We start from the raw sequence: 15121 nt of genomic DNA, 5'->3' as shown, positions 1-15121 counted from the left end.
TATTCTTTTCATGCGCCTGTTGATAGTTATGCAGACACTAGATGCACACAATCCAGATTTACTCCTACATCAACTGAGTAAGTCTGTGTGCAACAAGAAATGTTTATGTACAGTAAAATGCCTAAATGTGACATATCAACAACTGGAAACATATACAGTGTGCATCTAGTATCTACAAAAGAACCAATGAACACAAGCAAAGATCAGAAAAAATAAAAATCTCTGATTCTAGTTATATGAATGTGTGAAATATATTTGGTTACAAACAAACTAACATTTGGACACAAAAGGTCTTTGTACATTGTGATTGTGCTATCAGCCAGCAGATCCACAATGTGGAGGGAAGAGAGAGAGAGAGAGAGAGAGAGAGAGAGAGAGAGGAGAAAGAGAGAGAGAGAGAGAGAGAGAGAGAGAGAGATGTCATCTTTCAGAACTGTAGCTAGATAGCTAGATAACAAAATTTAATTTTTTGATACTAATGAAAAATGTCATTTCTATGAATGGTGCCTTGGCGGTAACTGAAAGTTTGTCCTGTGTGAAGAAGGTGAACATAAAATTACAGACATTCTTGAGTAAACAATAGAGTGTTTGACAAATGAAAACTGAAAACATGTACCAAAGGAGTTACTGTTCAAAAATACATTGTCCAATTTTGCTCCTCTTTATGATGTTTTTCATTTCTGATGATATATCAGTTGAGTATGAAACAGTACTTTCCAGCGAAGTAGAAGTGCCATTAACTGCATTTAAAATGTTTAAGATCTAATTTCTTGAATTAGTAGAGCAGGTTGCGTGTATAATTTATCACGTACAAAGGTGCAAAACACACGCTTATAGTGAAGAATGAAAAGCAATGACTGACAGTTTGTTTAGTATGATCATTCTGTGCTAATAAAACTGTAGATTAGCAGGATTAAAATATCTGTCAGAAACAAAGACTTTTAGTTACTGATATTACAGTTGCTCTAACTGCTTTATTAATTTGTCTCTCAAATAGTAACTGTACTTGTAAATAGACCCGTAGCAATATCAGTAACTGACTATTTCATTCTGTGATGAAATGTACAAGAATATTTTCATATCATACAACAGCAAACAATTCAAGACTTACCTTTCAGCATCAGAAAGTGGCTGAATTAATAAGGGTTGATGTGGCCGAGGAATATCATAATCAGGTTCTGAATGTCTCCGCCGCCGTATGGGCTCCATCAGTGCCAACTGAAGTCAGGAAGTCTATTGTCACTTGTTTGTAATAACAAGAAAAAATGTTCATAATGCACTATACAGGATGGTGCAAAAATGTCTGAAAAGCTTGTAAGGCTGTCTAGGTAGGTTGTGCTGAGAAATAATTGTTCACTCTTTCTGAGTTAATTAGCATTGAAGTTAGTGAATCAGGCCCTTACACATGCAAATTAAGCTGTCCACCAGATACGATTACTATCAGTTGTTCTCAAAGCATAGATGATATTGTACAAGACTGCTCAGACTTTGGTTTGAGTGCAATTGTTACTACCATCCTCATCTAATTTTTGTATCGCTGTCTTGTTCAGTTTTACGAAACTAAATGAAGAACATATTTTGCAACACCATCTCTGATGTGTCACTTGGCATGCACAGTGGCTTGATTGTCTAACTTCAATGCTAGTTAACTCAGAAATGGCGTAATGTATTGAATTTTTTTTAACAATTGTTAGTCAGCTTACACTGCATCACCCTTGCAAGTTTTTCAGGCTGGTTTTGATGGACCTGTATAATATATTAGTATTGTAGCAATTCTGTTAAAGTCACCATCATCAGCTTAAACAATGTATTTGAAACAAAGGACATATTTGCAGTTTATGCTGTACAGAGGCACAAGGTATTTCATATTCTGCAAGAAAGCTGGTTGTTTACCATTTCTTTGTATTTGTATATCTTACATTTACTTGTACATGAAATAATAAAGTTTAAAGAGTAAGAAATTTCACTAGGAGTAAATATAATTTTCTTTGTGTTTTGATGAACGTATTTATATGATATGTTTCTCAGGACCACAGGATCCTGAACTTTTGTTGAGATGAAAGCTAGGCCCCTTCTGCTCTATGGTGAGCTCTGGAAAACTGATGCAGATTGAGATGCTCCTAATATGAGAGAGGCAACTTCGTGAAAATATTATTTAGTACAATGTATGTTGAATTGCAGAATAAAGTCCAATTGATTGTACTGGCATGATGAACACTTATTGTTGTTTTGCCACAATGCATAGATAAGTCCTATAGTCCATGAATATAACATGGCATCCAACTGAGGACAAAAGTACCGTATTACTTCATACATTGAAAATAACTCTTTGTGGTTGTAAGCACTCCTGTTCTGCTGTGAGAAGAGCTTGTGTGAACAAAATGTGAATGGCTGCTATGCATCTTTAACTTGATGTTACGTTCCAGTAGCAAAGTGACTGGCATCCAGCACCAGTGCAAGTGACACATCTTGCACAAGATGAGGAAGCAATGCTGAATCAGCAGTGATGCCATATCCATTTCTTGTGTCCACTAAATGGGAGTAATTCCTTCTGTCTTGGAACCTGTGAGTGCAGCAATCAGTGGTTTTTACAGTGCTGCAGTCTGAGGTACAGGCTAATGATAAAACTGAGTGCCCCAAGAAAGCATTGTAGCTCTTTAATTGCTTCTGGCTGGCAAATTTGAGTGGTATTATCCACCTTTTCTGGTAAGAGTGAAGATCTTGCTGAAGAAATAAAGTGCCCCAAGAATGTGACCTGTGGTTCACTGAAAATTAGTGTACTAAAATGTTCAAGGCATTGGAAAACTCTTGTTAAGTACTTTGGTGCTGCTCTTCTGTGGCTGAGAAGCAAGAACATTGTACAAGTAGGCAAAACAAATGGAAAGTCTTCAAAGAATGGAGTTGATAGATTGTTGCCATGATTGTGCAACGTTTTGTAAGTTGAATATAATAAATAACTCTCAAAAGGCTAAAGTGGCTGTTTTCGGAATAGCTTTCCCCACCACTGGGCACAATTCAGATCACTGAACACAATTGCGTCACCACATTCTCTCAAATGTGGCACTTAATATCAGTTTGGTACTATCTGTGCACTTAGCATGTATTAAGTGCCAAATGGTCACCTTGTGCCAATCTGTTTTGGAACTACTGTAAGTGGACTTGCAATAATCAAGGGCTGCCTGAGATCCAGATGATACCTTTATGCAATGTTCCATTGAAGTCACCCTTTACTATAATTAAGTAGTCTGGCAAAAGGCATCACTTGGTATGAAACAGGCAGACCAGGTGTAGTTCTAATGTAATACATTGTGCTGTGGTATAATTCTTGTGGTGCACCAAGGAGCCAAGTAATTGTCAGACATTGGCCCAGTAATTTGGAAAACTTGCCAATCTCTTGAATAAGTTTAATACAGGACAGTAGAGTCCTGATGGAATCCTGTGGTGGTCAACTAGTTATGATGTTACGTTGATCAGTCATAACCCAGCAAAATCTAGTAGCAGCTGGTAACACAACAAGTGAGCTCCAATGATAGGCTGTATGATACCGTGACAGTGAAATCCCAATTGAAAGCACATAGCAAGCCAAAATCAATCTGCATCTGACAGTGTGAATGATGTTGGTGATAAGTAATTGTGTAGAAGATGACATGGAAAAACATGTTAGTCTGAACATGCATCACAAGGAATTTCAATTTGAACCTTCTGAAAGGCTCTTTGGAAAATGGATGCACCTGCATCTGGATGCTGTTGGCTTTTTGGCATGCTCAAGGTGATATACATTTCCTTGCCTGAACCACAAACTTTCTCTGGAGCCAACAAGTTGCAGAAGACTGAGCTGTATCATCAAATGGCAGTGAGTTGACTTTCAAATGAATATGAGAAAATGAGTAGTATCCACTTGTATAGTGGCTAGCAGTGTGATGTGTTAGCAGCTCACTCACTTTATGCAGCTTGTAGGATCTACCTTACTGGATGAGCAATCAGAGACCAATTGTGTAATAATAGGCTGTTACACACTGTTACAGTGGGTGACTGCTATGATGCTGACAGGCAGCAGAGTTAGAGCATGCTGAATATGATCAGCTAACTCCACTACCATGTCCAATGGTTTCTTAGTCTGACTTGTAATTACCACCTATAATTGGGCCAGAGGTAGGCCAGCCCAGAACATGCAAGCAAAACAGAGTATCAAGGACAGTTCCCATGGCAACCACTCTGCAAATGTAAATACTTGCAATACCTGCTGTTCCTTGGATGTGGTAACATGTTGAATTAGTTTGAATTTAAGCTTGTGGCAACTAAGTTTCGAGAAGTGCTGGTACATATAACAGCAAAACTCACAGCAACTGAAGAAGATGACTGACTCAGCTGTCAAAATATTGTGCATAAAATAGAATAAATAACTTGGCAGAATGTCTGGAACCACACTATTCAGCAACTGGACCAAGAAAATCTGAGAGATTACTCTGGTTTCCTGATATCCACACCACCTACTACTGGAGATAACTAATGTCCACTTCATGTATGAAGTCAGCACCTCAGTGTGTAATTCTTATTACAGAGGTCACAATTTATGGAAGATAAGTTCTTAGAAAATATTCAAGAGCCAACCAACACATTTTTACATTGAAATATTGGATTACCCCCACATAGTCTCTGCATATCAGCAGTTTTTGATTACTTGTCTTGTATTAAACTCAAGTGCAGTTAGCCATTGTCAGTTGATATTTCCTCTATTACTGTTGCCTCATGGTGGAGGACTGCTACACATAATCTTCGTTATTATCCAGACACTATTCAGTTTCACACCCTCCTCCTTTTCGTTAACATTATTAGGATGTTTAGTAACGCTATTGCCTCTCTACATGGCTTATTGTAGTACCCTCTTTCAGCAGTCAGGACCTGAATCTTATCGAATGGAATCACAGCCTCCTGAGTGCAAAATGTATTCCACAACAGATAATCTGTCTGATTCTCCCATGATTCTCCCATTGCACAGTTGTCAATATGGTCTCCTAGTCATTTTTCCACCATTCTTTTTGTAGTAACCACGTACATCTCCACAGTTACATGGTGTCCTGTAAATCTCAATTTTTTTGGCAATTTGTGACAATCTTTGGTTGACATTTGGTGTTACTGTATATTTTGGATAAGTTTGCAGACTACAGCAAGTTGCATCCTGTGCAATCAGTAACACATTTAATGAATTTTGCAGATGGCTGTACAGTGTCATGATCTTTACATGATAGTGTTAATACTGTTTTTGTCAGCAAATGAATACCCATTCTTGAACAAAAAATTGGTGAGGTATTCCAGTTCTACATCGAACAGCTTCAATTTACACGTTTCACTCTCTATTGATTATGTTTTTACACCACCACACTTTTACTATGGACAATAATTGAATCCTGGTGTAGGTAATTGTGTGTGGGGGGGGGGGGGGGGGGGGCAAGATTTCTTGAAGACTAGCTCATCTGGAAAATGTAATCTGTCATCTATCCCCACTTCCATAGTGAAATAAACCATATTCAGATTAATCTCATTGAGAAAGGAGAGAGAGGGAGACCTAGTTCCTCTTTACCTGTCTCCACAACACAAATATATATTCACATAACAGAACTAGATGTTTGGGTTTTTGGTGGCAGAATTTAAAGTATATATTTGTGAGACAGTATTTAAACAAATCTGCAGTATTGAAGGAAAAAATTAAACTGCCCCCAGTATTAAGTTTCATTCCACAGTGTGCTCTGGTTTGTAACCCCATGGTAGATTAAAACTGTTTGCCAGAGTGGAACTCAACCATGAGATTTTTGCCTTTCACCGGTAAGTGCTTTACCAATAGAGATATCCAAGCAAGACTCACGACACATCCTCACATCTTTACTTCCACCAGTACATCATCATCTCATATCTTCCAAACATCACAGAAGTTGTACTGCATACCTTGCTGGACTAACACTCCTCTAAGGAAGGATATAGTGGAGACACAGCCTAGCCACAACCTAGAGGCTTGTTTCCAGAATGAATTTTCACTCTGAAATGGAGTGTTCACTGATTTGAAACTTCCTGGCAGAGTAAAACTGCCATACTGGGACATTTTCCTTTCAGAGACAAGTGCTCTATTGACTGAGCTACCTAAGCACGACCCATGACCCATTCTCACAGTGCTACTTCCACTAGTACATCATCCCCTAGCTTCCAAACTTCAGGGAATTTCTATTGCAACATCTTAATATCTTGTGGGACTAGCACTCTTGGAACAAAGGCTACTGCGGAGACATGGCTTAGCCACAGTCCTGGTGTAGCAAACAGTTTTAAACTGTTTGGAAGTTTCATATCAGCACAAATCCCACTGCAGAGTGAAAATTCATCCTGAAAACAACCCCCCAGCCTATGGATAAGCCATATTTCTGCAGTATCCTTTCTTCTAGGGTGCTAGACCTGCAAGACATGCAGGAGAACTTCTGTGAATTTTGGAAGGTAGGAAATGGGGTGCTGGTAAAAGTCAAACTGTGACACAGTATTAATCTGTAAGTTTCAAGTTTCAATTAGACTGCTACTTTGGGATTGAGGAGGGGGGGGGGGGGTGGATGACAACTGGTTCCTCAGTTATATTGAGTAGCTGCTAATGGTAGCTTAATGTGTTCTTGATTGTATTGACAATTTGTTGAAGAAAATATTTAAGTACATTGGCAATGACAGATCCCTGCTGACAAAATATTACTGCATGTCATGCAGCTTTACAATATACACCACTATTTGCCCAATATTTTCAGTCTTTGAATATAAAAATGTAGATAATTTGTAGAAGTTTATTTTTATCTTCCTAACAAATTGGTGCGGATTCCTAGTTACTTGTCCCATGTTAGATGTTAGATTTATTGAATGGCTACCCAACACCACTCTGAACCCTGGACAAGAAAGAAGAATACTGATGAAATTTTATTTTTATTTTTATCGTTTTTGTGAAAATACACAATTCAGTGAAACTTCACTGTCAGCAACAAAAACCATTGGAAAATATGTGTCCTAGGAAGTGACTATCAGTCGTTAAAAAGACTTCTGCTAGATTACATTTATCTGCTTTACACAATATTCTTGCTGCTGACTGCTGCTGGATAAATAGAGTGTTATTCTAAATGATGAACACATTTTCAAAACTTTGTATTTACTCAAGTACAAATCCAAAATGAACAAGCTTTATACCAATGAAAAGAGGAAGTTCCAAAGTTTTTTTTTTCATAATGTCTGATATCAATTAAATAAATTTAATAATTTGTAATTAATTAGTTTTTAATAATTATTTAATAATTAGATATGTGGTAAATATTATAAATGTTCAATGTGGCCACTGTTGGCAGCATTACAAACATCACTGCAGTAGCCAAACCACTCATCCCACACACCCTAAAGCATATCTTAGCAGCATGATCTGGTTCCACAGATTGTTCAGAGTGGTTGGTAGAGGTGGGTCGTAAACAGCTTCCATCACATAACCCCATAAGAAACAGTCGCAGGGTGTGAGGTCAGGAGATCTCGGTGGGCAGAAGTGCAGAGCCACGTCCTCAAGTCCCCTGCGACCGATCCAGCACTGAGGAAGGGAGTCATTCAAGAAGCCTCATACATCTTGGTGCCAGTGGGGCAGAGCTCCATCCTGTTGGAAAATTATGTCCTGGAAATCTTCCATAACTTGAGGGAACAGCCATTGTTCCAACATGTCCAGGTACATGATTCCCGTTACAGTACTTTCCGCAAAGAAAAATGGCCCATAAGCCTTTGTACGGGGTACGGCACAGAACACATTGATCTTCAGTGAGTCTCTTTCATATTGCAGTGGTGAATGCGGATTTTCTGAACCCCATATGTGAACACCGTCTCTGTTGACTTTTCCACTAAGGTGGAATGTCCTTCATTGCTAAAAATTACACATTGTAGAAATGCGTCATCCTCCATCTTTGCTAGCACATAACCACAAAATGTGAGAGGCTTCTCTTTGTCATTGGGGTTGAGAGCCTGCACAATTTGTAATTGGTAGGGCTTGTACAGCAAACACCGTCTCTGAACTTTCAATGCAGTTGGTTGGGGGTGTTCTAAGTTCTTTACTGCCTCTGTTGGTAGACTTACTGGGACTGCGCACAAAACTTTCTTGAATCTGTCGAACATCATCCTCTGACACACATGATTGGCCTGTGCTTTTTCCTTTGCACACACTCTCAGTCTGTTTAAATTGCTTAAACCAACAGCTAATGCTTTTGTGAGTTGGTAGTTGAATACCGAATTTGGTATGAAATGCCTGCTGCATTACAATTTGCGACTCACTTTTTGCAAACTCAATAATGCAGAAAACCTTGTGTTCCACATTCGCTATCCCACACACAACTGACAGTGAAACAGAATGAAGGCCCTATTGCTGCACAAAATCTACTGGCTGCTCCTGAAAACATCACCACCCGCTCGCCTCCACCCACCTAAAACTTTGAAACTTTCCCTTTTCATTTGTATAAAGCTTGTTTGTTTTGGATTTGTACACGAATACATATGAATTTTTGAAAATGGGTCCGTCATTTAGAATTACCCAGTATTTTATTTGCTTTAGGTACGCCATCTCAAAAGAATTACATATGGTAACAGGGACCAAAATATACAGAATAAGTCAACACTTTTGTCTTTAGGTCAACATAATGATTCTTCAAGAGCAAAACAGGATTAAATGAGCTTCTTGTACGGTAAGTTTCACCAACTCTAATTGTGTGTCTAGTACTTTGGAAGTCTGTTACATATGAGAGAAAAATGTTGTGTTTTTAAGGTTCCAATCTAAGATAAAATATTGCTTATGTATAACAGAAAGACTATTTTTGGGTTATCTTTCTTACGGCCACTTTTTGTTTCACCAGTCCAGGTCAAAGTTTCACATGAAATCTTTTACTCAGGATACTGTTCAAGCAAAAGTTGATGTGTAAATAACTAAACTTTTCTTTTAAATGTTCTGGTCCAATCTGGTTCTCAGTACACAGTTCTGCTCGAATGCTGGTATGTACAGGCTTTCAATAAACACAATGACCAAATAATCAATATTTTTCATACACATTTCCCATTACAAAGTGTAACTGTACATTTCTCCACCTGTATGGTGAACTGAGTTGTAGAATGATACAGAAATACATAAAGTGTAGCAGTTCCATGAGACTAAAGACTGGGAAGCCACAGGTCAACCAGCTGTTAGACAGAGAGTTTCACGAAGCAACAATGGCAGTGTATGCAAAATCTTAGTTTTTAAATATAAAACATAGATTAGTGTTAAGCAAATATTTAAAGTGGAACACAGTTTTCTTTCAAATTAATGGCAATGTATTGTAAAAACTCCTCCAGCATAATTTGCATGAATACGAAAACAACATCAAAGCTTACCAGAATATCGATAAGTCCAAGTTCTTCAGGTGATGTATGAAATCCTCTGAGCTACTTTTCTATCACAGGTTGTAAGAAAACTGACTGTCTTGCAATATATTTTTTCCATAGTACGATTATCAAGATTTTGCAAGGTAAAAAAAAAAAAAATCCCATCAAGAAAACAATAGTGGAAGAAATACAGAAATACAGAAAAAAGTTATGTCAACACAATTAACTCGTCATGATTGGGGTTCACAGTCATGTAGAATTTTTTTAGAGGGCTTTATATCCGCCAATAACTGTAGATATTGTTTATGTCACAATTCCAGTTTTGGCCTTAAGGGCAGTAAGTAGTAGTACAGCCATTATCTAGTGGTGCTGTGTGCTTCAGCACATGTAAAATTATAAATCCTCTGGTATGTATACATACCGTCCAAACTGAATCTTTTCATTATAAAAATACAGCAGCATTGAAGGAGTGTGAAGCTCCTTACACCATGAAATGATGTAAATTGCATGAACTACTGCCAACGCTAACATCATTAACACAAACTACAGTACACTGTTGTTCTTACGTACTGTTTACATGTGAACGGAGACAGTTGGTGTAAAAATAAATTAACAAAATACGCAAAATTCAGTTTACTGTGATTTGTGTTAAGGATGTCAACACTGGCAATAATTCATGTAATTAATATCATTTCACTCTGTATAGAGCTTCATGCTTGGTCAATGCTGCTGTATTTTTACAGTGAAAAGGCTCAGTTCTGATAATCAAATGTGTACATGTTAGAGGATTTTTGAGTTTGGCTCCAGCTGCCAGAGACTGTACTTGTGTGTGTGAGTTGCATTTGTGTGAGTGTGTGTATGTTGTCTAATTTTGACAAAGGCCTTGTTGGCCAAAAGCTAACTTTCTGACAGTTTTTTGTTGTGCCTTTCTGCAACTCAGTATCTCTGCTACATGGTGAGTAGTAACTATCTTTTTAATTATATTGTTACAGTCCATAGAGGTTTTTAAAGTCTGAGATGTGTTGAAGCAAAATCTTTTGCAGTACCACTTGATAATGGCCTTAAGACCGAAATTGGAATTGTGAAATAAACAAACTCTGCATGTCATTTAAAAAATGTAACAACATGCTTGTGGTTGAATGCAAGGATGATGTGTACTACAGAAGACTATAGCAAATATCAAAAAAGGTGATGAAGGCAAGTCAATCAAATATGTTGAATGAGAAAGGTTTTGAGAGTGAGAAAGCATACACAGAGTAGATTTCACATTTGGAAAGTAGCACTACAGCGGTTCTAGAAAAATGAACTCAAGGAACGTAATAAAGTAATATATAACCATACTGCCTGTTTTTTTAACTATGATTACTTCTAAAAATATTAAATATTTGATTCATAACCACTATTATTTGACTTAGCCTCCTCATGCAACACGTTATTTAATGTAAGCACGTACTTATCCACTTAATGATAATACTTATCCACTTAATGATAATATTGCCAGTGCCTGGAACAAGGTGTTATTTAGCCTAAATGCAAACTACATAATTAATACACATTACAACAATAGTGACATTAAGTGAATCAGTACTTGGTTATTTTAACTAATTTTTCTATGCCAGTAATTGCCTGATGATGAAGAAATGTTGAAATGTTTAACACGAACAAGTTATTCAATATTTGTGAGCAAACTGCAACTTCCCATATTTTTATGTGCGTATTGACTGATCAACTGTTCCACATTACTGCAAATTTGCAGTCTAGTTTACATGCTTATCGTTCACTCAACACCTCAGGAAGTATGGCGATTTGTTAATTTTACCATTTCCGTTATTGGAAGTTGTCAATTAATTATTTGACACCAGAGTAATATTGTAGTGCATTGATTTCATCAGTGTTATTGGTGATTATTGTGAATTCAATGAATTGGCAGGATAGTAGAATATTATAAAAGCAGTGATATTAATATTAGGATATTTGGCAATGGAGCAAGAATTTGTAAAAATCTAAGCAGTAGAGGGACATTGATTTAAAGCACATGGATATTTTAAAGTCTGGGCTGCCAAAATAGGCTCTGATGTTAGAAAGAAATGTGCAAGGATGAGAAGTGGTCACAATTAGAGAGTATTAATTGCTTCTTAATACTTTGAGAGTTCTGATTGCAAACATTACATCAAATAGCTCTAAACGGACATTTGGCTAGGATTATCTGCAGGAAATTCCATGTTAAATCAATCACATTCTCCAATTAATCAATCATTAATCAGTTATTAATCAGTCATCAATCAAGAAATGAAATAATTATTTAAAACTGAGTGAAGAGTTAAGAAGTAAGAATCTGGATGGTATGAGATGAGCATTTCTCAACTCCCAATTTTCTTGTTTGGATAGTCTAAACGGTGAAATATTTTGTGCTTGACAAACCTTAAAGAGATAAGAATATAAGATAATATGGAATTGTTTGTTCCTGTCTGAAAGCAGGAGCTACAGGAGAGTTCTTTAGAAATTAAAGGCAATGAAATTTGGTGTGGGCAGAAAATTATATGCATTAAAAGATGTAGAATAGAATTCCAGTGATTTGATGTCAGAGCTGCATATTACCAAAATAACATACCTTTTCTCTTAAGAAAAAGTGATCCTATATGCCATTTGAAATTATCATTGGATCAATCACACAATCAAGAAGTCGTCAGATAGAAAACACTCATGTACAGTGTATCCTAGGAACTAAGTGTGGTGCTCTGTAGATTGTTGGAACTTATGGAAGTGACCATTGCAACACTTTGTTAATTATAGCATTTCCCTTTTTTTCCTGTGCAGGTTCAAGATTAGTATAAATATTTCAATAAAAAAGTGAAATGAATGAGAACCTTAAAATTAATAAGATCACACTCAAAACTCAACACTTGAAGGATTTCCTTCAGTGAAAATAGGTTATCAAAAAAAGTATACGTGATCTTCAGATGTGCATATGATTCGTAAATCCTTCACTGCTTGTGTCAGGTTGATGTAACCTGAGAGTTTTTTCTTCTGTAGCTGATCTTTGACATGGTGAGAAATTCTTCCTTTGTGTGCGTTTCTCTTGAGTGCTACTTAATACCATTGTTGTCCTCAGTGTTTCATTGTTACTGTGTGTTTCCATCTATTTCACTCCATATTTCAGCAATGTGACCAAACGTGTCTGCTGCTATAGCAGCAGAGACAAATAGGATGCAGATGGGTCTGATGGATTTGCAGTTACTATTCCATATAGAAGATTCCTGTATATGCTTTGATGATAACAGCACAAGAGACTGAGAAGTGTGAACTTGCAAGATAAATGTTTGAAGCTGTATATTCCTGAAGGAGATGTGACAATTGATGAGCAATTAATTCTATTTTGAGTGTTATCCCTCTGACAATATCTGCAAAAAGAACCAAAGAAATAAGGCATAAAACATTTTGCTTCGTTAGACTCTACAACATTTTATATTGCAAACTAATAAATGTAGGCACACAGCCAACTGTTCCTTTCAACAAATTGAACAAGCCTTCAGATATCGTGCAGCATCTTGTTATTCCTGTATAAGGTGCACAAATATAACTGTTGACAATATATACCACCATGCCTCTTGCAAGAATTCTATTGGAAAATGGTTGACATTAGTAGGAACATTATGAAAGAACAAACCAAATATTCCCCACAATTTTTACCAAATAAAGAACTGTAGCTTTAAACCTGTTTGGTTTTATGCAAGACATAACAATGGTGTGGCATGTTCCACCCAAATCACAATCTGCTGTAGTCATGTCCATGGTGCATAATGATGGGAAGACTAATATAAACTCTTAGAAAAAGCCATAAATTACAATCTTTTACAACCATACAAAAAGTGGAATCTACATTGTAATCAGTTATGTAGTAATTAAAACATTGACAGTAGAACAAGAAGCTGGCCTGAAGCAGTGTTCTTTCATTTGGTAAATGTGTCTGCTCTGAATTCATATAGGCTTTAGAAACTGAGCTCTTGTAGTGATTTTGCAAGATGTGAATTTCTGAAGAATCTGGTTAAGAGCTTAACTAATCAACTATGCTGTCCAAAGGATGTACAGTTCTTAAATAGTCTGAAATCTAAAACAAAATTTATGCTTTAATTAGCAGAGAAAGGAACTGGTACCGGCACACGAAAGGATGTGAAGAACAAGACCAGCTACCATTCCCTACCAAGAGAAGAAGGTGTCACATGTGCCCAAGTATGAATGACAGCAAACATTCCACAGTGTGTGTGACTGTTTCTAGACACACACACACACACACACACACACACACACACAGATATATATATATAAAAAAACAAAGATGATGTGACTTACCATACGAAAGCGCTGGCAGGTCGATAGAAACACAAACAGACACATACATACACACAAAATTCAAGCTTTCACAACAAACTGTTGCCTCATCAGGAAAGAGGGAAGGAGAGGGAAAGGTGAAAGGATGTGGGTTTTACGGGAGAGGGTAAGGAGTCATTCCAATCCCGGGAGTGGATAGACTTACCTTAGGGGGAAAAAGGACGGGTATACACTCGCACACACACACATATCCATCCACACATATACAGACACAAGCAGACATATTTAATGACAGCTAGAAATTTTGTCATGTATTCTTCCTACTATATTTTATATGCACAGCAGCTAAAATTTCATAATTTTCTGACCTTTTTGTTCTGCAATTTTAATGATTAACATGGTACTTGCACACTACGCCAGTATTCACATGTGTTACTGTAAAGTGAAAGAATTGACCAATTACATATTTATTCACAGTGGTATACAGAAGCAACTGTGCAACATACCCAAACTAAATTTAAATTTGCTTAGCACAGTTCTTTTTAATATTGTTTGATATTATCCTGTTGTTGTTGTTAAGACTTCAGTCCAGAGACTGGTTTGATGCAGCTTTCCATGCTACTCTATCCTGTACAAGCCTCTTCATCTTCAAGTAACTACTGCAATCTACACACTTATGAATCTGCTTAGTGTATTCATCTCTTGGTCTCCCTCTACAATTTTTACCCTCGAAGCTTCCCTTCAATACTAAATTTGTGATCCCTTGACACCTCAGAAAATGTCCTACAAAACAATCGCTACATCTAGTCAAGTTGTGCCACAAATTCCTCTTCTCCCAATTCTGTTCAGTAACGCCGCATTAGTTATGTGATCTACCCATCTAATCTTCAGCTTTCTTCTGAAGCACCACATTTCAAAAGCTTGTATTGTCTTCTTGTCAACACTATTTATCATCCATGTTTCACATCCATACATGGCTACACTCCATACCAGTTTCAGAAAAGATTTCCTGACCACTTAAATCTATACTCTGTAAATTTCTCTTCTTCTGAAATGCTTTCCTTGCTGTAGCCAGTCTCCATTTTATATCCTCTCTACTTTGACCATCATCTGTTATTTTGCTCCCCAAATAGCAAAACTCATCTACTACTTTAAGTGTCTCATTTCCTAATCCAATTCCCTCAGCATAACCTGATTTAACTCAACTACCTTCCATTATCCTCATTTTGCTTTTGTTGATCTTAATCATATCCTCCTTTCAAGACACTTGTCCATTACACTGAACAACTCTTCCAAGTCATTTTCTGTCTCCGACAGAATAACAATGTCATCGACAAACCTCAAAGAGCTTTTATTTCTTCTCCTTGGACTTTAATTCCTACTCTAAATTTTA

The 15121-nt window shown here is 37.0% G+C and overlaps 1 protein-coding gene across 5 annotated transcripts in view; it reads right to left on the bottom strand.

Moving 5' to 3' along the window:
- Window positions 1-15121, bottom strand: part of LOC126470366 (enolase-phosphatase E1-like) — a 252972-nt gene that overhangs the window by 1180 nt on the left and 236671 nt on the right. For all 5 annotated transcript variants that reach the window (XM_050098195.1, XM_050098205.1, XM_050098176.1 and 2 more), the window contains one exon: window positions 1112-1218. In XM_050098195.1, coding sequence (XP_049954152.1) covers window positions 1112-1218 — 107 coding nt within the window. The remainder of the gene's footprint in view (window positions 1-1111; window positions 1219-15121) is intronic.

This window comes from Schistocerca serialis, chromosome 1, assembly GCF_023864345.2.
Source record: "Schistocerca serialis cubense isolate TAMUIC-IGC-003099 chromosome 1, iqSchSeri2.2, whole genome shotgun sequence".
Classification (NCBI taxonomy): domain Eukaryota; kingdom Metazoa; phylum Arthropoda; class Insecta; order Orthoptera; family Acrididae; genus Schistocerca; species Schistocerca serialis.
This window is presented reverse-complemented; position numbering and strand designations above follow the sequence as displayed.